Source organism: Rhipicephalus sanguineus, unplaced genomic scaffold (assembly GCF_013339695.2).
Source record: "Rhipicephalus sanguineus isolate Rsan-2018 unplaced genomic scaffold, BIME_Rsan_1.4 Seq340, whole genome shotgun sequence".
Lineage (NCBI taxonomy): Eukaryota > Metazoa > Arthropoda > Arachnida > Ixodida > Ixodidae > Rhipicephalus > Rhipicephalus sanguineus.
In genome coordinates this window covers 74,731-95,821 of record NW_023615050.1, presented here as the reverse complement: position 1 = coordinate 95,821, position 21,091 = coordinate 74,731, and the positions used below count along the sequence as shown (strand labels likewise).

General features: G+C 47.9%; 1 protein-coding gene across 1 annotated transcript in view; it reads left to right on the top strand.

The window, feature by feature from the left end:
- The first annotated feature begins 558 nt into the window (after window positions 1–558).
- LOC119377082 (sodium-dependent phosphate transport protein 2B-like) overlaps window positions 559–21,091 on the top strand; it is a 60,541-nt gene continuing 40,008 nt past the window's right edge. Inside the window, 3 exon segments of the mRNA XM_049411531.1 lie at window positions 559–565; window positions 1,852–2,102; window positions 8,562–8,775. Coding sequence (XP_049267488.1) covers window positions 559–565; window positions 1,852–2,102; window positions 8,562–8,775 — 472 coding nt within the window.

Here is a 21,091-nt window from a genome sequence, read left to right as displayed (position 1 = left end):
GTGCGTAAATCTACTGTTTCAATTATTCTACTGCAGCAAGACTTCCCTCTAGTGGCTTGTGTTACAGAAAAATGCATTCTCAGGTTTTATTTGCGTCTCGCGTGTGCGGGGTTGGGCTGCTTCCGCCCTCTAAAGGGCTAACGTGTACACAGTACACGTTAGCCCTTTAGCCATGGATGTCAGTGTTTGTCATGATGATGATAACGATTGGCTTTTGTGGCGCGTAATCCTCCACTAGTGTAAGCCATGAAATGAGTGGCATTGAGTAGGTTTAGAATAATTCTTATATTCTCAGAGGACATGCGAAACAGAAACAGTCAAATCAAGGAAAGAAATAACACTAAAAATGCTTCGCAATTTTTGCCACTGTTCGTTCTTCATGGCTGTATAAATAGACCGTGCCGCGAGCAACGCGAGCGCCCCATGACGCGTGACATCCTCGATCGTTAAGAAGAAGTTCGGTGGTCGGAATCCTTTAGGCTCCTTCGCTTTATTCAGCAAAAGGCTGTCCGCGAAAGAAGTGGTTCGAGTACTTCAAGGACACTGACGTCGGAAGCTATGGAAGGTAAGCGTATGTCTTGCGTATACTTACCGTGTATACGGTTGCCACGCCAATTTGAAACGCCCTTGAGGAACGTGCAGCTCTAATCTGCAATGTGCTTCGGTGCATATATGCCGTTACCAAAGCGTAATACCTGCCGTGTATATCCAGGGCAAGATGTGCATGCTAGTAGTTGACACTGCACATAGTCTTCGAGGTATTTTATAGAAAAATACGCGTGTAATAACGTCGTCTTTAATGCCACCATACCAAGCACCACCGTCTCCACAACTGTAGGCGGATCGGGGGAGTTGCATAAATCAGAGTGCAGTTTGTTCAGTTTGTTCATTCAAACTGTTTTTTTAAAATTATCGTTGTAAACACTGCTGTCGGTAATTAGAGGTTTAATTCAGGAGAAAATGAAGGCGAAAGCTCCTCTTTAAAGTTCACTCCTAAACACTTCCCTCATGAACACCAGCGTAACGCCACTGATTTCGAAGCAGCTTTTATATTTTGTTCGCAATGACGGATAACAGCTTCTTGAAATGTGGTTCGTTCAGGCTGTGCTCCCATTAGAAGACAATGTGCTTTATTTCAACCGATTATGACGCATATAGAGACCCTAGTAGACGCCGTAAAAATAATGACGCCATGGCCATGTTGGTGCGGGAACATTAAAGAAATGTCGCCATCTACATATTCCTGTAGCGCTGTGTGTCTACGTGTTCTTTGTCCCGTCTGTATGTGCGCTTAGAATGTATTGGTCATGTCATACCAACACGCCCAAACCGCCCAATTGTGAACTGTTTGCGCGCTCTCTCGCTTGCCAAGCGTCTTCTCAAGGCAAGAGTGCTGCTCTTGTATTGTGAAAGGGGACTTTACTACTACGGAAAAATTCGTTTTTCTTTGTAGTGTTCGTTTAACGTCGCAGCGAAGATTGTATCAAATGCGGATGACACAAGATTAGCATATTACTTCCAACTGATAGAGCCGATTCACTCCGGGAGCTCCCAAGACAGGGTGGCACGACAGAGGTGTCACCGTGTCTTTAACTGTTCAGGAAAATGATTATTTTGCGGCAAATATATAGAGGGATATTAGGATTTTGTGAATGTAGATTCTCTTGCTGTGCGCCAGTTCATAGGTCTAATCTTGGGATTCCCACATGACAGCTGATTGATTACAGTTAAAACTACATAAATTTTCTAGATAAAGTTTCAAAGTATCTGAAGGTGTTGTGCCAAAAAAAAAGAAAGCAAAGCTGACATTCTTGAATATATTTTTTTTTCATCTCGTGACGTATTCGTCAGAGACGCCTGGTAAGGCTACGAGTGACGCCGTCGTCACAGAGTTCACGGAGAGGGGTGGTGCTGCTGAGTCCAAGAAAGGTGTCGCTGACCAGCCGGGCACTCCTGATGACCGCAAGGGCGCGCAGCGATCGCATCGAGATTCCGCAACGTCCTCGTCGGGTCGCCGCAAGAGCAAAAGACGAAGCAAGTCGTCACTCGAGACCACACGAGTCAACGCTGAGAGCAAGCAGGTGGTGCAGAATATGAAAGAGGTACGGGACCGAAGTGAATAGCTTCCTAATTAAGATGCGTTGTACTACTGGTGCGCAAACAGCGATTTTTGAAAGCAAATAGATTGGTAGGAGAAGACAATTGATTCGAATACTTTTCGAACAGCGCATATTGAACGGCCGTATTTGTTAATTAAGTATGGTTGATCCGTCCGTCATAGGAATCGGTATAACAAGAAAGTGTACGGTGTCTTCACAGAAGTAGTTGATTTTTTATTGCAGATTGCGCAATGTCTCTGTGTTTGGCAGCTATAGCACTGTTTGACGTGGATGCACCAACCTTGAGGCCTGGTGGCACATCTCCACCCCGACGACGAACGTCTATGATCATGATTTAACCCTTACAGTAGCTGAAGTAGTTATAATGCACCTGGGAGCAGCACATGGTGAATACGCGCAAAGGTGGCAGCAGCAAGCATTTTAATAAACCCCGGTACTCCGTACCTACTCGTTCAAAGCGTCGTTATTTGAGAAGAGAGATACCGTGGTGTCGCTCCTGAGTAATAGGGTAACATACGCCCGTGCTGATGCATATAACACACAGCTCTTCAGGAACGCGAGAGGCAGAGTTGGTAGCTTGAACCGTGAACGCGGCAAGGCGTTCCGCTGCCCCCTGGGGTGTCTCTCGCTTCACAAAAGTTGAAAGTACCCAAGCACTCTCTGTCGGCGCTCGTATTGTCATGATGCTTCAATTACCGATCCGAGACTGCGACACTGCGCCCCGCCTACCATGGTCACTGTGAAACGAAGAAGGTGTGAGAGATGCAAGGCGTCTTTGTGAAGCCTCATTCGCAAGCGTCCGTGGCGCGGGGGGTAGAGCGCTCTGTGCCTATCATCGCGGACCGAGATGTCGTGGGCTTGACTCCCAGGTTATCCAAGCCAACTAAACATTCTTGTGTTTTTTTTCTTGGCATCTGTTCGTGTGCATTTACCGACGTCACATCCGTGAAGAAAATAATGTCAGCGAAACCTTGGTGGACCCTGGCATAAAACACTTTCATGTTAAAATAATATAAAGTAATTCTCATGTCCTAATGTTCACAGTTTCGACATTGAAAGATAAGTGAAGCTGCAGGTAGAAGTAAGGGCATTGCCGGCAAGCACAGAACTATTCAAAGAGTGCGAATGATCATTCTACACTTGGTAAAGCCTGGCATTTCAAGCGATATAACCTGTTGTGCAAGGTAAGTTGTTATGTTTAGTGCTATTCAAGGTGTTTTTGGCAATGCCTAGTTCTTTATAAATCTGCTGTGACAGTCAGGCACCTGTGTCTTAGCACACGAACTCTACGTCGAGGCTTAATTACTTTGCCAAACTAAAATAATATTGGAATGCGTAATTGACAAAGAATCGGTGTTTAGCTTTTTAATTCTTAACTTGAGTGCAATTGTGTGTAGGGAAAAGGTGTAGGACCTCGCAGTATATCATACGCATTTTTTAGAAATAGCAGAAACATACTAATATAATAATAATATCTGGGTTAACGTCCCAAAACCACGATATGATGAGAGACGCCGTAGTGGAGGGCTCCGGAAATTTTGACCACCTGGGGTTCTTTAACGTGCACCTAAATCTAAGTACACGGGCCTCAAACATTTTCGCCTCCATCGAAAATGCAGCCGCCGCGGCCGGGATTCGATCCGGCGACCTACGGGTCAGCAGTCGAGCGACATAACCACTAGACCACCGTGGCGGGACAGCAGAAACATACGTAGTTTGAAATATTAACAGTAGAAATTGAAGGCCCCAATACAATCGCCAGCGCACGGCAGTAGAATAGGCTGCGTACGTGAACGTGAGGGTGAGTGCGATCGTGCCCGTAGCTGGGTCACGCTAGATCAATACTCATGCTATGTAATCATGCTAGGTTATGCTAGATTGCGACTCGTTGAAAATTAAGGCACTACAGAGACCCATAACGCAACACCGTTCCTGCATTGATCGAATGTTTGCAAGCAGGCTATGTCACGTTACGATGGCAGAGCCTCTGGCCACCTACCACAGCGATCACAAGGCAATACTGTGCAAGTGTAGAGTCTTCCGTAGATGTGTGAGTGTGTACCTAAAATCAACGGCTACGTGATATAAAATAGACGTTACGTAACTTAACGAAATGTGTCTGCATTCAACTGCAACGGTCAGAAAACACAACCCTGAAACGCAATCAAATCGTATATGCATCGCATCGGGTCGCACAGCATATCTTGGTCGTTTGCTTTGGACTTTGATTCAGTTTTTACTTTTAAATGCGAAGCATTTCTTAGCGAACCTCTGGCACTTTGAGCGTTTCTATCTACATATCCACGTATCTATCTATCAATCTATCTATCTATCTATCTATCTATCTATCTATCTATCTATCTATCTATCTAGCCGCCTACGTCTGGGTGCTCTCATAATCGCCTCCTTAACTTGATGTTGGCCAAAATTTGCATGGGAGGGTAAGAGGATTTGACGAATATGACTGTCGGGTCATTACATTGGTAACGTGAAAATCCTGTCGCGTACGTCGTCAAACCCTTTCCACTGGACAGGTGTGGCACATACCCGTTTACCACAGGCCACGGTTTACGGGTGTGCGCCACAGGTGATTGACAGTTTATATCTACCCAGGAACGGCGAGAACAGGCAATGGTAATTTAAATGCGAGAGCGTTAAGAAAAACCAACATCGGCAGCGTTGACCGGACGAAGGGAAAGAATGAAAATTAGAATCCCAGCAGGAATCGAACCCAAGCATTCTGCGTGGCAGTCAGGTATTCTACCACAGAGCCACGCCAGGTCTATAAACTGGTTTGGAAAAACAGCCTACGCAGGCGTAATATCGATGCAACGCGTCAATTGTGGTTGTGGTGCTTGCTATCTAATTTTACAGAAAAGCAATAAACAATACGTGATACTCCTACGATGTGCACTCCTACGATACAGGCATCATTAAAGTCTGTGGCTCCAGTGCTGGCTCCGCTTTTGTAGCAGTCTAATATACATTAAATTTGTATTCCTATGATTCCGCAAGCTATATTGAAGCATTGCTCGACCCCGGACGAATACATGAATGAAAGTTACGTATGATATCCACATCACCGCACCGTAAAGTGCACTTAGTCCGCCAGAACGACGCAGTGTCCTCTTCACTTCTTACGAGGCTGGGCGATGGCCTCATGCTAACCGAGGATGATGCCAGATTGATTGACAGCCGCCTTTTAGACTAGGCTACGCAGGCCACGTAGGGTAAAGACACAGTATACTGTACTGATGGGCGACTTTAATGCAAAAGTAGGCAAGAAACAGGCTGGAGATCATGCAGTTGGGGAATATGGCATCGGCTCTAGAAATGCTAGAGGGGAGTTACTAGTAGAGTTCGCAGAACGCAATAATTTACGGATCTTGAATACCTTCTACAGAAAACGGACTACTCGTAAGTGGACGTGGAGGAGTCCTAATGGCGAAACTAAAAATGAAATAGACTTCATAATGTGCGACCACCCGGGCATTATACAGGATGTGGAAGTAGTTAACAAGATCCGATGCAGTGACCATAGAATGGTAATATCTAGAATTCAACTAGACGTGAGGAAGGAACGGCAGAAACTGATACGCAAGAAGCCGATTAATGAACTAGCTCTGCGAGGGAAAGTACAGGAATTCAGAGTTTCACTTCAGAATAGGTACGCGGCTTTAACCGAGGAAACCGACCTTAGCGTTGACGCAATGAATGATAATCTGACTAGTATCATTAAGGAGTGTGCAGTGGAAGTCGGGGGTACAGTCTTTAGACAGGACACTGGTAAGCTATCCCAAGAGACGAAAAACCTCATTAAGAAACGTCAAGCTATGAAAGCCTCAAATGCAACAGACAAAATAGAGCTGGCGGAGCTTTCGAAGTTGATCAATAGGCGTAAAGTAGCCGACATAAGAAAGTATAATATGGAGAGAATTGAGCATGCTCTAAAGAACGGAAGAAGCCTCAAAGCTACGAAGACAAAACTGTGCATAGGCAAAAATCAGATGTATGCATTAAGGGACAAGGATGGCAAGGTCACAACCAATATGGATAGAATAGTTGAGGTAGCGGAAGAGTTCTACAGAGATCTGTACAGCAGCCGAGACAGTCAGGGATGATAATGTAAGAAGCAGTAATTATCCCAGAGGAATCTGATATCCCACCACTATTAAACGGAGAAGAAAGAAAGCCCTAAAGGGAATGCAAAGAGGCAAAGCTGCTGGTGAGGATCAGGTAACATCACACCTGTTGAAAGACGGTGGAGAGATTATGTTAGAGAAACTGGCCACCCTGTATACGAAGTGTCTCTCGACGGGAGGATACCAGAAATCTTGGAAGAATGCCAACATCTTGATCCATAAGAAAGGGGACGTCAAGGACCTGAAAAAATTACAGGCCCATCAGCTTACTGTACGTTGTCTACAAGCTATTCACAAAAGTAATTGCTAACAGAATTAATGGACATTAGAGTTTAATCACCAAGGGACCAGGCAGGATTTCGTACAGGCTTCTCAACATAGACACCATATTCATACTATCAATCAGGTGATAGAGAATGCGCGGAATACAACCAACCCCTATACATAGCCTTCAGATTACGAGAAGGCATTTGATTCGGTGGAGACATCAGCAGTCATGCAAGCACTGCGGAATCAGGGCATCGACGAAGCCTATATAAAATATAATGGAAGACATCTACAGCGCATCCACAGCCACTATAGTCATCATAAAGAAAGCGACACAGAATCCCAATAAAGAAGGGCGTACGACAGGGAGACACGATCTCTCCAATGCTATTCACGCGTGTTTACAGGAGGTTTTCAGGGCCCTAGATTGGGAAGAATTAGGATAAGAGTTAATGGAGAGTATCTCAGTAACCTGCGATTCGCTGATGACATTGCATTGATGAGTAACGCGGGAGACGAATTACAGCTCATGATTACTGAACTGGATACGGAAAGTAGAAGAGTAGGTCTGAAAATAATATGCATAAAACTAAAGTAATGTGGAACAATCTTGGCAGAGAACAGCGCTTTGCGATAGGTGGCGAGACGCTGGAAGTTGTAAAGGAGTACGTCTACTTAGGACAGGTAGTAACCGCGGAGCCGAACCATGAGAGTGAAATAACTAGAAGAATAAGGATGGGATGGGGCTCATTTGGCAAGCACTATCAAATCATGAATGGTAGTCTACCACTATCTCTCAAGAGGAAGGTATATAACAGCTGCATCTTACCGGTACTTACCTACGGAGCAGAAACCTGGAGACTTACAAAGAGGGTTCAACTTAAATTGAGGACGACGCAGCGAGCGATGGAAAGGAAAATGATAGGTGTAACCTTAAGAGACAGGAAGAGAGCAGAGTGGGTCAGGGAACAAACGGGGGTTAAGGATATCATAGTTGAAATTAAGAAGAAGAAATGGATATGGGCCGGCCACGTAGCACGTCGGCAGGATAACCGGTGGTCATTAAGGGTAACTGACTGGATTCCAAGAGATGGCAAACGCGTGAGGGGGAGACAAAAAATTAGGTGGGTAGATGAGATTAAGAAGTTTGCAGGTATAACGTGGCAGCAGAAAGCACAGGACCGAGTTGATTGGCGGAACATGGGAGAGGCCTTTGCCTGCAGTGGGCGTAGACAGGCTGATGATGATGATGATGATGATGATGACGACGTAGGCCACGTACGCCCAGGTAGAGTACGAATACGACAAGCGCCATCCACTGATGTTGGTCTACGCAGCACTATCCTGGCCTACAAGCCTCGACGGCCTATACCTAACCTACGCGAAGGGTGACTTCGGGTTCCGAGATGTCGCCGGCTCTATCGACAGACAATTTGTCGACAAAATGGCCGACGCATTCATGAATTCCAACAGCTGTACTATACCTCATACTTCACTACACGTGGACCCTCGTCACCGCGATTACGACCGGATCCTATAACAAGTCATGACCAGCTGCTGGTGCTCACTGATCACGGAGATGATGACCTTGTTCAAGAACTGTCAAGAAATTGTTCCACATATGCATACGGGCTCGTGAAACGTGCGTGCGTTATCCATCATAAGGAACAAGTATAAGCAGTACATATCAGCTTACCGCTTCTGGTGTTGGTAATACCCACTTTGCCGTTGGCAGTGTTACCGAACCGTAAACAACTGGTTATATAACACATATGCGGCTCTTGAACATATATATGTGCGTATGAAATTTATACAGAGCTATAGCGTCATTTTGTAACTTGTCGCTCAGTAAAAAAAACTACGCCCCAGTCACCTTCCCGCCGCATGCTTCGCATAACACCGACTCCCACGGTACGTGGGATCTGCCGAATTTTTTGGACATTGATCTGTTCTACAGGGTCTCGACATGCATACGTTGATAATATTGTGCTAATCCATGCCGTCATTTGTGCCGTGTTCTTCACTTACGAAGGACATGTCCAAGTCGACAACGGAGATAGCTTCCGTAGAAACCCCGACGCCAGCTCCGGCGGAACCGGCTGCACTGCCAGAGTCACCTGCAGTGCCAGAGCCCACGGCTGCTGCACGTCCAGAGTCATCTGCAGTACCAAAGCCCAAGGCCGCTGCCGCCACCTCTTCCGATCCACAACAGCAGGTCGAGAAAGACATAGAGGTGCACGAAAGAGGTAGGCAATAAAGGGTACATGCCCGCTCTTTTTGACTGCCTCCTGCGGCGGTGTAGATTGTTTGGTATTGAATTTTGAAAACTAATAGTATTTAAAATTGGTGCATCAGAACTTTACTTAGTCTACAAATTTCAAAACGCGAGCAAGCGGCGTCAGAAAGCTTTCCTTTTCGCATTTCGCTCTGCCACTGATGTCACTGGTTGCTTCCGGTCACCTGCGTGCCTCTATACCGGAAGTCTCGCGTCGTGATGTCCTTTGCAAAGCAAAGGTATACCCTTGCCACACGGAGGACAAGAAATCATATTCTGCAGTTAAGGCATTAAGTTCCTAGATGACATTTCTTTTGACGAAGCTGTCACACGTCTAAATTTAATGGAATTTGACCTGATGATGTCAATAACAGTGACTTTTGAAGTGGGCATTTTTAGCGCAATAATAAATATGAACACGGGTTTTAGAAAATCTGATCTGCATTCAAGGCTAGAGTAAGGTAAATGCAAGCATACTATGGTGCCACTAGCTTGAGTTCGTTGCTGTTTTTTACAACATTGCAACCAACCACAGCAACTTTGGAGCTTTGAATCCGACAGGCGACTGTCATGTCAAAGCCATTGCAATTCTGGCATTAAATTTCATTAAAGTGAAACTAGGAAATAACACGAATTTGTGGAGCATGTGTTCAATATCTTGACACTATAGAAGCTATTTCGAAGGTTTTATGTGTACTGCAGTGAGCAAGCCTTGGTGTCGAGAGTACCCATTTCTCAGTCGAATGAGTTCTAGCGAAGGCATTAGGTCACGAATTGCATATATATACTGTATTCTGCAGTAATATATCTGTAATATATATGTTTAGTTTACCAGAAAGTCAATGTGTGTGCCATTTCATTGGTCACCACTGGAAAAAGCTGGAAAAAAAAAAGTTCGCCGTAACCCACGACTAACGGATAGAGTTTGGTTGTTCGTGTTATTTATTGAGTTGTTTATTTATTTAATACATACTGCGGACTCAAAGTCCTTGCAGGGTGGGTAGAGCACATTAGGTCAACAGAAGTAAACAATCTTGTAAGTTGAACGATACAATTTTGAGCATGCACACAAAGAAAACCAACAAAAACAACAAAGGAAAAACGCGTTTGTAATTAGACTACTTTGTACAATGCAAGTGTAAAAAGTAAAATAGCAAAATAATACAGCGTTTATAGAGGTAAGTAGTTCCAATCATTAATGGTCCGCGGAAAAAAAAGTAGTTGAATAGGTTCGTTTGGGCGAAATAGGGGGTTAGAGAATTTGGGTGATGTTGGCTAGTAGGCCTCGTCACTAGATAAACTGCCGGGTCGAGTGCGAGTTTGTTAGTAAGTAACTGTGAAATAAAGTCGACCCGCAATTTTTTTAGACGTGATTGAAGTGTCGGAATATCATTAGACAGCATTAGTTCAGTTGGTGCGTCGAATGTTGAAAACTTGTTATAAACAAACCGGATAGCTTGTCTTTGAATTTGCTCGAGCTTTTTATGTTACTTTGTGTGTAGGGGTCCCATGCTATGGAGGCGTACTCGAGCTTCGGCCGAATTAAGTAGGTGTTGTTGGTAGGTGTGTTGGTAGGTGTAAATAGGTGTTGTTACTGATTTCAGATATTTTCATGTACGGTTCCTAAGAAGTTCCACGATTGAATATTTTGGGCGAGTTGGTTATTGACTTTCATCATGACAACGCGTAACACGATACACCACAACGTTTTTTTTAATATTTCCGTGGCTCTGTCTGTCTCTGGGCGTTCTCACACCACTGTGTTCTCACGTGCCTCTCCTCTGTGCTGTCTTTCGCGTTGTTTTTTACAGAGCTTTCTTAGAAGTTCTCGCACAGTGCGTCTAATTTTCCATGCATCTTTTTTTTTCGCCTTACAACAGCGATGTCACCGCCGGGCCATGTGAGCGACCACATGCAAGTTCGCATTTCCATGCCGTCCTCCTCCATGCGACACATAGTGTATCAAGGTGAATACTCAGTTGCTTCCTGTACAAAAGTGTTACTATAGTATCATGTGCACACTGAGAGCTGCTATGACACTGGTGGTGCAAACAGATACTATCTGTTTTCTTACGAAGGCTAGTTATCACAATAGAACAAAAAGTGGCAAACAAACTTAATTCCCTGAGGGCTAACTTATCTACCTTCCTTGTTCGCGTATTTAGTGGGCTTATGAAGCAGGGTCTTTTAGGCGTTATGGTGGTAAAATAAGCTGAATTAGACGTATGCACCTCTTCATCTCTGACGGCGACCATAAGAGCCTTACTTTGGCGATTGGTGACGCGTTCCATCAGCACACAAAGCTTCAAACTTAACCTCACCAAACTGCAGAAACCGCTAGTTTTACCGTTGGCATGAGATTACGTTTCAGGGGCCCATTCCCGAGCCTCGTCTAAGAGTATACTTAGGCAGTGGACCTTGTAAACTGCCACCACAAAATAATTTTGACCAAAGAAACGGGTTGTAAATCAGTAAAAAAACAAAAAAGGTTCGTAATGCAACAGGATGAGGGAACTCCAATCTTACCAGACCACTGTACGATGACAGAGCGAGCTACGCCCCACCTGGAAAAGGCTTTTTTTTTAACAGGTGTAGATAACATTTGCGTGCACCGTGGCTCCGTTACCTTCTCGCATAGCATCCGCCATGGTAACTACGACGTCGCGCTACTGAGTTCGACGTTGCGGGTTCGATACCAGCAGTGCCACCCGCATTACAACGTGGGCGAGACAGAAAAAAACAACAACAGCCGTGTACTTACGAGGAAGTCAAAGTAACGAGGAAGTTAAAGCCTGGTGCGATGTTTGATAATTACCGACGTGCACGCGTGCTCTAACTTCAGTCAGAGCACAAACCCTAGAACGCGGAGTACTGGCAAGTCCTAAGAACTTCTCACGTAGCTTTCGCGAATTAAACCCCTGCGCTGCTGACGTTACTCTTGCCCTTCATCAGACACAGTAACGACGTCAGCCCATAATGAGGCCAAGGAAGGCATAGGGGATGTTATTTGCAAATTTACTTGAAGCGCAGTAATAAAAAATACCGTGAAATTTAGGTGTTGGCGACAAAACTGCCGCTGTTTGTGATTGAACTTCCAACCTTCGCATTACGCATGCGATGTCCTATCGACTAGGCTCCACAGAGCGCCAAATAACTTTCGCGCTCTGTGAAATGAATTTGCATTCGAAAACGTCTTTGAATTTGAAAACGCGCATGTACATCGCCGCTTTTATCAAAAACTTACAATTTGAAGACGGATTTGTTTTTTCTTTAGGTTTAAAAAAGTCACAGTTTCGCCGCAAGGGCGAAGCAATATATGCGATAGCATCAAATTTGAATGTCACACGAAAAACGGCAAGCAGCTCGACACTTGCTGCATGCTGCTCATACACAAAGGACGCATGAAGAGAAGACGCACGGGGCGAGCTTGCACTTACAACAGTCACAGCTCGACAATTGCAGGGCGTTGCTCCAACACATGAACTGAGGAGCGAACAAAGCTAACGCAGGGACTTGTTCTCGCTGGAATTGTAGCATGCCTAATGGCCTTAACGAAGCCTGAATAGGCAGTTAACGTCACAATTACATTTCAGTAGGAAAATGTGCTGACAAGTCCACGTGGTACGAAGAGCCTGCAACCGCTGAAACAGCGTGTGCCAAGAGCAATATGTAACATGCATACCAGTAAGCGCAGGACACTACACAGCGGTCCACTGTTAAAGGGAACATGGGAGGGCGTGGCGGACGCTGGGCGCTACCGCCGGCCGGCGGCTGCAACGAGTTTAGCGCAGGCGCAGTGCGCACGGGGAGCAGTGCTCTTTCGTCGAATGAACGGTTCGCTTAGCGACGATTCGCAGCGCGGAAGCAGGTGGTAGCGGAAGACGAAATAGTACGGGTCACAGCGCGCACTGCACATGCGCGAAACTCGCTGCAGCCGTCGGCTGGCGGTGGCGCCGAGCGACCTCCATACGCTCCGAAGTTCCCTTTAACAGTGGACCGCTGTGTACATATTCAATGGGCCAGGCTGATATTTCAAGTGAGAAAGTTCGCCACTGAAACTGAAACACATGCTTACAACTTTCGACGTACTTTAGCACCCATGTGCTGTCCGGTGTTCAGTCTTTGGCAGTACTTAGTACAAAGCGTTGAAATTACACGTAGGCATTGAGCGCATGAACAATTTGAACTCTTATACAACACTTCTGTCGTGGTGTGATTTTACTGTGATGCTATGTACACAATTGTTTAAACCCACAAATTCATAAAGGTGTCATTAGAGTCGGCATATGCCATATATTTAAAAGTTTAGCTAACGCTGTAAATCTTGTGATAGTAACATTACCAATAATTTAGCCAATATAGGATTATATATAGCCAACACAAGCCACCCTTTAGCCGATATGAAGCTGAATCAGCCAACTCTAGCCGAGATGGGTCATGATAAGCTAACATTAGAGATCAGTAGTCAGTGGTAACTCATGACTATGCGACTAAACAATGTAGGGCACGACAGCGTTCAAAATTGCAGGGGAGGATGAAAGTAGTATGCTGAATTGTGTTCTTGCCTAAATATGAACGTATGATGGGCTTACCATCATGAAACAGCGTTCCACTGTACGTGCGTGTGATCATTCACAACGCAGCCCCTACTGTAACCATGTACCTTTGCGGCTTAAAATTTTGTTTCCATATGTGACTGCACAATTGAGAGCACAGATTAGCGCATACATTTATATCGCGTAAGATGCAGTGGTATTAGATAAAAAATATATGAAGGACACATAAAGCATTTCATTGACACATTTCTGCTATGCTTTGTCGTAGCGACAATTATGTATGCTTAATATGTAAGCGCGCTAACTAGAGGTAGACTGGGGAGATTTGATTAATATGATTTCTCGTTCATGTCGCTGTCTACGTATCCACCCACGCGCTCATTCCACGATTTTGAAGCACGTCGTGCTTAAAGGGAAGCTGAAGCACTTTAAAAAAAATGACTTTGGAATGTGTAATCATAGTTTTCCTTGCTTAATTCGAAAACCAATGTAAGAGTTCACAGAAGTGAACGCAAATGGCATTTCTTGGCAAAGAAACAGCGGCTGCAGCCGCAGGGCTCCTTGAACTGCTGAGCGAAGGCGCTATAAAAGCATGGCCTTCGCGATCAGTTCCACCAACGCGCGAAGCCAGAAGCAGTCACGGAGGCCACGGCTCCGCAAAATCCATGGTGGTAGAATAAAACAGGCAGCCCATCGAGCGCCGCGAGCGCGTCGCCGTACTGCTCGAGTTGCTCGCGGCGGCCGCTAGGTTCGCGACGAGTTTTTGGGCCGAAAGACGCGCACCGCAAGCTCTCGCTGTGCTGTAAAAACGGGTTTTCTAGCTAATTTTGTAGCTTTAAGCGGTTGTTTGTGCTTTTACTAGCTTGTGGTGGCTGTCTGCCAGCTTCGACCGCAAAAGCAAGAGCGCCAGGCTTTATGAAGCTTAAAATTTTTTAATGGGCGCGGGTAGTCCCGATATGACTGTCACAGGTTGCCGATTGCAAGAGACGCGCGTGTACTTTTTTTTTCGAAAGCGTGAAAATTCCTACCGGTGAGTGCAGAGCAAAAAATCACAGCATATCCACGGAGTGAATGATGATGAGTGGGCGAAGCTGCGGAGGTTCATCGGTAAACCGTGAATCTTCCGTGAATTCTGCCCAGTACATCCTCACCGACGAGAGATCGGGCGCGTTTATACTAAAGGTTCGATGAGTTATGACGACTTGCAGCTCACTTTAATTTTACATGTAGGCTGTGAATTTTCATTGTTTAGAAAACCATTGCTTTAGAAAAATCTGGCGTCTGTCGTTAAGCAGCTGTCGTCTTTTCGTTTTGCTTTAGAAACATCTGGCGTTCTTTCGTTCTGCTTTTACAAAACATCTGGCGTCTTTCGTTGGTTTATTTCACCAATCAACGGCGTTTTGAACAAAATTTTTATTGTTTAATCACGCACAGGAGAAATCTCACCAGGCACTACCTTGGAGGTAAACAATGGCTGCTAATGGGAATGAGAGACAGAAGAAGTCGGCTTTTAGCTAACACTTACACTTCTACTTCTACTAACGTTTCCTACTGGAACATGCCAATGGCTGCTGATGGGGAATGAGGGACAGAAGATTCGGCTTTTAGTTAACGCGCACGCTGCGAATTTTTTATTGTTCAACAACGCACAGGAAAAATCTCCCACAGGCACCACCTTGGAGGTCAAAGCGTAAGACTTGTTACGGACTACGACTACTACTACTACTACCTACTACTACGACTACGACGACTACGAGGGACGAACGGGTGCCGCCTTAAGGAGCTTCGCCCCTAAAAAAAAGCATTTGGGTTTCATGTTATGGTATGTATGTCGGAGGACTGCAGCTGGCGGTCTTTCCGTGGAATTGCATTTCTCCACAACTGCGGTCGCTTTTCGTCTTTCGGCGCGGAGAAAACACAGCTTTTCTTTGCACGTTTTGTAGCCAGATTTGCAATTTGGAGCGAAGCATTTTCGTCCAAAGGTGGCCGCCGCATCAGCGGCACAGATCGAGCCACCGTGGTTTAAGCCGTGGTTCCAGCCTTGTTCCAGCTTGCAAAGCGAGCGGAAACACCGATGCGGTCACGCGCGTTGGTTTGACAGAGCGCAACAAACACGACGCATCAGAGCGTATCTCAAGCCGTGGGATCACCTAATCACGACCACCGTGATCTGGCCGTGACCATGACTCGAAGGCTGATTGCGACTTTGCGACGCTGGTTGCGTCGCATAGGGACGCTCTTGCTCTTCGGACGATTGCACCCACGGACGCCTCCGCATTTATCGAAGATGACCAAGCAGAAAGGAAGAGCCGCCGCTGCAACGCTGGTTGCGTTGCATGCTTTCATTAGTGGCGCGTCCCTTCTAAGCGACGGCAACTCTTCAGTGTTGCTCAAGGCCTCTCTGGTGTAATAAGTACACCGCGGATCTCTTTGTCAAAAGTTAAAGATGTAAATTGCAGTTTAAATGCTCGCGACGCACGCTGGCCACATGCTTTCAAATGCCGGAGCGGATATATCGGCCCAGAGTATACCTGCTGCCACCTTGCGGAAAAGCGGCGGCAACTCGAGCACCTCCGTGACACGCACGGCGTATTGGCGGAGCGGCGCGTCGGGCCACCTGTTATTCTACCACCGTGGCCAAACTACCGACGATGACGTAGTTCCGGTCACGCCCACACTTTCGGTGCGTTCGCATGGGCGGAGCAAGACGAACTTTTCTTTCGCGTATTTTAAAGTTCCTGCTGCCACAACAGCGAAAAACATTACGCCATCGTCGACAGTAATGTTGGTCCTTGTTAACAACAAAGTTTTACCGAATTGTAAAACCACTTCAGCATCCCTTTAAAGCTCATACAAAAACAAACAAAACAAAAGAGAATCACTCTAATACCCGTGCCACACGGGCAGAGAAAATGACGTTCGGTAGTGAAGGCATTTAGTTCCCGAATGACATTTTTTTCCGCGGAGCTGCTGCACGTCCAAACTGAATGACATTTGAATTGATGATGTTGATAGCAGCATCTTCTGCAGTGCGGAATTGTTCAGTAGTAATAAAAAATAAACATGCGTTTACAAGCTTCATATACCTCCAAGAATAATTAAATGTAGAAATAAGCATATTACGCTGCCGTAAGCTTTGGTTCGTTGCTTTATTTCATGACGTTGCAGCCGACCGTAGCAACCTAAGCCAACGCTAGTCAGCCTCCAGAGCTTTAAAAGAAAATGGTGAGTCTCGCAACCAAAATACAGCGTTTGAAGCACTTAAGTGATTAGTGTAAATAAAAGACGTGAAAACTTTATTTTCAGCTGAATAGGATGTCGTTTTATACAATTTAGGTATACCGCACTTGGTCAGCTGTGCCGTCCAGAGTATGCATTTCTTAGTCGAATGAGTTCTGGCGATGGCATTAGGTGACCAATGGCATTTGGGCGAATGCCATTTAGATCGTCCGTGTGGCACCGCGAGTGGCATTAAATATTGCCACGTGCGTTTCTTTATTACTTTTGCTGTATTCGGTTTTCGGCCACAAAGACTGTCAGCAACGCTCAGCGCGAACCGCGCCTCATTGTTCCAGAGCCTTCGCGATCATTGTAGATCGTTTTGTTAAGATTGCGCGCAAGACGCGCACACTCGCGCTTATTCTAGAATTTGCACGACAGCCAGCGATAACGCTGGAATATTCGACGGCACATGTTTAAATGCCGACGCGCTTCAGCGCTGGTCAGTTGATCGACGGACGACGCCCTGTTCGCCGCTATCATTGTACAGCGTGTATTGCTGTAGTTCTAGTTCTCAGTTTCTCGGCCACAAGTTCGGCCAAATAAACAGTTTCATCCTGCAAACGCCGACTGCTGTCTTCGTCGACGTCACGACCACGTGACATCTGGTGGAGGTGCTGCTGCTTCCATGATCCGGACGCCCCCGCGAAGCGCTGACCCAAGCCCAAGCCGCGAGGAGGACGACGGCAAAGAAAACCCGGATCGTCGAACTAGCCGCCGCAGGGACTAAAGCCAGAGTACGGACCTCTTCCCGGCAACGCCAGGCAACCTAACGCCGTGACCTCGACTGTAACGATGACCGACCCAGTAGCTCCAACATCGATCCGGCTGCATCAGCCCCGGGAGCCGCCAACCTTCCACGGGTCGTCGCTCGAAGATCCAGAGAGCTGGCTGGAAAGGTACGACCGGGTCGCCGTTTTCAACAATTGGACAAGTGAAGACAAACTACGGCACGTGTATTTCGCGCTAGAAGACACCGCTCGGACATGGTTCGAGAACAGAGAAGCCACGCTGACGAACTGGGACCTTTTTCGCGCCGCATTTTTGGACACCTTCGGCAGCGTCGTCCGCAAGGAAAAAGCCGAAACGCTGTTGGAGACCCGTGTACAGCTCCCGAATGAAAGCATCGGGATGTACACCGAAGAAATGACCCGACTGTTCCGGCACGCGGACCCGGCTATGTCAGAAGAAAAAAAGCTTCGTTTCCTGATGCGGGGAGTGAAGCAAGAGCTCTTTGCCGGACTTGTACGCAACCCGCCCAAGACAGTCGCGGAGTTCAGTTCGGAGGCCACAACGATTGAAAAGGCCCTAGAAATGCGTACGAGGCAATACAACCGCCGTATGCCGACGACGAACTACGGGGAAGCACATGCGCTGGGCTCCGACGACTTGCGTGAGACGATAAGGGCGGTCGTGCGCGAAGAGCTCCGAAAGATGTTTCCTGCATCGCAATCCCAAGTGCATTCCATAGCCGACGTCGTTCGCGAGGAAATTCAGCATTCGCTGGGAGTTGCTGCACCGCCGCCACCTGCGCCGGAAGCCATGAGCTATGCTGCCGTTGCACGCCATGCTGTCGCCACTCCGGGCTATCACCAACGCCCCGCGCCATCGCAGTTCCGTCGCCAGACACCGCCGCCACCTCCGACGCCATCCCGCCCGCCTGCAGGCCAAAGCTACACCCCCCGAAAGACCGACGTTTGGCGCGCCCCTGACAACCGCCCGCTCTGCTACCACTGCGGGGAGGCCGGCCACACGTACCGCCGCTGCCAGTACCGACAGATGGGGCTACGCGGATTCGCCGTCAACGCGCCGCGCCCGCAGCCAGGCGAACGGCCTCGCGACATCGACGACTACCTGACCGGAACACAGTGGCAAGAACGACGACCTTCCCGCTCGCCGTCGCCCGGCCGCTACATGTCACCGCACCGTCGGCAGCACACTGGCCCAAACCGGGGCCGGTCGCCTAGCCCGTATCCGGGAAACTAAGGGCAGCAACCGATGGAGGTGCGGTTGCTGTGCGACGAAATGCCGAAGATCCTCCGCGGCCGCCGACGACGACTACGCGACGAGACCTGCCGAACACGACGCGAAGCAGACGAAGCCCTGACGACGAAACCTCGGTCCCTGAAGAAGACCTGTCGACGCGACGTACAAGCAGCGGGACAAGCCGACCTAGCCGTGACCCGACGCCGCGATTTAACCGCAACGCAAGACGACGGATTAGCGACCTCGACGTACTATTCGACGGCCACAACGTCACCGCTCTCGTCGACACTGGAGCCGACTATTCCGTCGTCAGTGGACCATTCGCCAAAAGATTGAAGAAAGTTAGGACCGCTTGGCAAGGGCCCGAAATCCGGACCGCTGGGGGCCATCTAATAACTCCGGCTGGAGTCTGCACCGCAAGAGTCACCATCAATAACCGGACTTATCCTGCGAGCTTTGTAATCTTACAGCATTGCTCCAGGGATGTGATACTTGGGATGGACTTCCTAAGCCACCACGGCGCCGTCATCGATCTGAGATCTGAGTCAATAACACTAACCTCAGAAAAAGCGCTGCCGCCACACACGACGCCAGGAAACCCCGTGTTGAATGTGATAGAAGAACACGTCACCATTCCGCCTCTCTCCAGCATCATCATTTCCGTCGGAACTCAAGAACCCGCAGACCTTGAAGGTGTCATCGAGGGCGATCAGCACCTACTTCTGAACCGTCAGATTTGCGTCGCAAGAGGCATAGCCGAGCTGCGTGATGGCAAAGCTAAGGTAGTGCTGACAAACTTCAGCCACGAATATAGGCACCTCAACATTGGTACGACGGTCGCCTACATCCACGAATTCGTGGATGCCAGCAGTTCTTTCGCCCTCTTCGATGCTACTGAACCTGCTTCGACGGATCGACGAAAACCCGATTTCGACGTCAACCCGAGCCTCCCGAAGCACAGGCAAGACCAGCTAAAAGCCCTGCTCCTACAATTCAAGGACTGCTTCTCGTCGTCGTCAAGAATTCGACAGACCCCAGTCGCGAAACATCGCATCATAACAGAAGAAAGTGCCCGACCAATCCGTCAGAGCCCGTACCGAGTTTCGACGCGAGAACGCGAGGCCATCAAGAAACAGGTCGACGAAATGCTACGCGACGACATCATCCAGCCGTCCAAGAGTCCGTGGGCGTCACCTGTGGTGTTGGTGAGGAAGAAGGATGGAACCCTACGTTTTTGCGTCGACTATCGTCGCCTGAACAAGGTCACGAAGAAGGACGTGTACCCTCTCCCACGGATAGACGACGCCCTAGATCGACTCCATAACGCCAAGTACTTTTCGTCGATGGACCTCAAGACCGGCTACTGGCAAATCGAAGTAGACGAGAGAGACCGAGAAAAGACTGCCTTCATAACACCAGACGGCCTGTTCGAGTTCAAGGTCATGCCCTTTGGTCTTTGCTCGGCACCCGCAACTTTCCAACGTGTCATGGATACAGTGCTGGCTGGCTTGAAGTGGCAGACTTGCCTCGTGTACTTGGACGACGTCGTTGTGTTTGCCTCAAACTTCGACGAACACCTACGGCGGCTTGAAGCTGTACTTCAAGCAATAAAGAGCTCCGGACTCACCCTGAAGCCAGAAAAGTGTCGCTTTGCGTACGAGGAACTTTTGTTCTTGGGACACGTGATAAGCAAGTCCGGAGTACGCCCTGACCCCCAGAAGACAGTCGCCATCGCTACATTCCCGCCGCCTACCGACAAGAAGGCCGTGCGTCGATTTCTTGGCCTGTGCGCCTATTACAGGCGGTTCGTCAAAAACTTTGCCCGCATCGCCGAGCCACTTACTAACCTTACCAGGACCGACGTCGAGTTCAAGTGGGAAACGCCGCAGCGGGAAGCATTTCAAGAACTAAAACGACGCCTGCAGACGCCTCCGTTACTCGCGCATTTTGACGAATACGCCCAAACGGAAGTGCACACCGACGCAAGCAATGTAGGACTCGGCGCCGTTCTTGTGCAGAGGACTGACGGAGTGGAAAGGGTAATCAGCTATGCTAGCCGGTCGCTATCAAAGGCGGAAGCAAACTATTCTACGACAGAAAAGGAGTGCCTTGCCATAATTTGGGCTACAACAAAGTTTCGCCCCTACCTTTACGGCAGGCCCTTCAAAGTTGTGAGCGACCACCACGCCCTGTGTTGGCTAGCTAACTTGAAGGACCCTTCAGGTCGTCTCGCACGATGGAGCTTGAGACTTCAAGAATTCGACATTACCGTCGTTTACAAGTCCGGAAGAAAACACTCTGACGCCGACTGCCTGTCTCGTGCCCCCGTGGAACCGCCGCCGCAAGACGACCAGGACGATGACTACTTCTTGGGAACCATAAGTGCCGACGACTTCGCTGAACAACAGCGATCCGACCCGGAACTCAGAGGCCTTATGGAATACCTCGAGGGCAAGAACGCCGTCG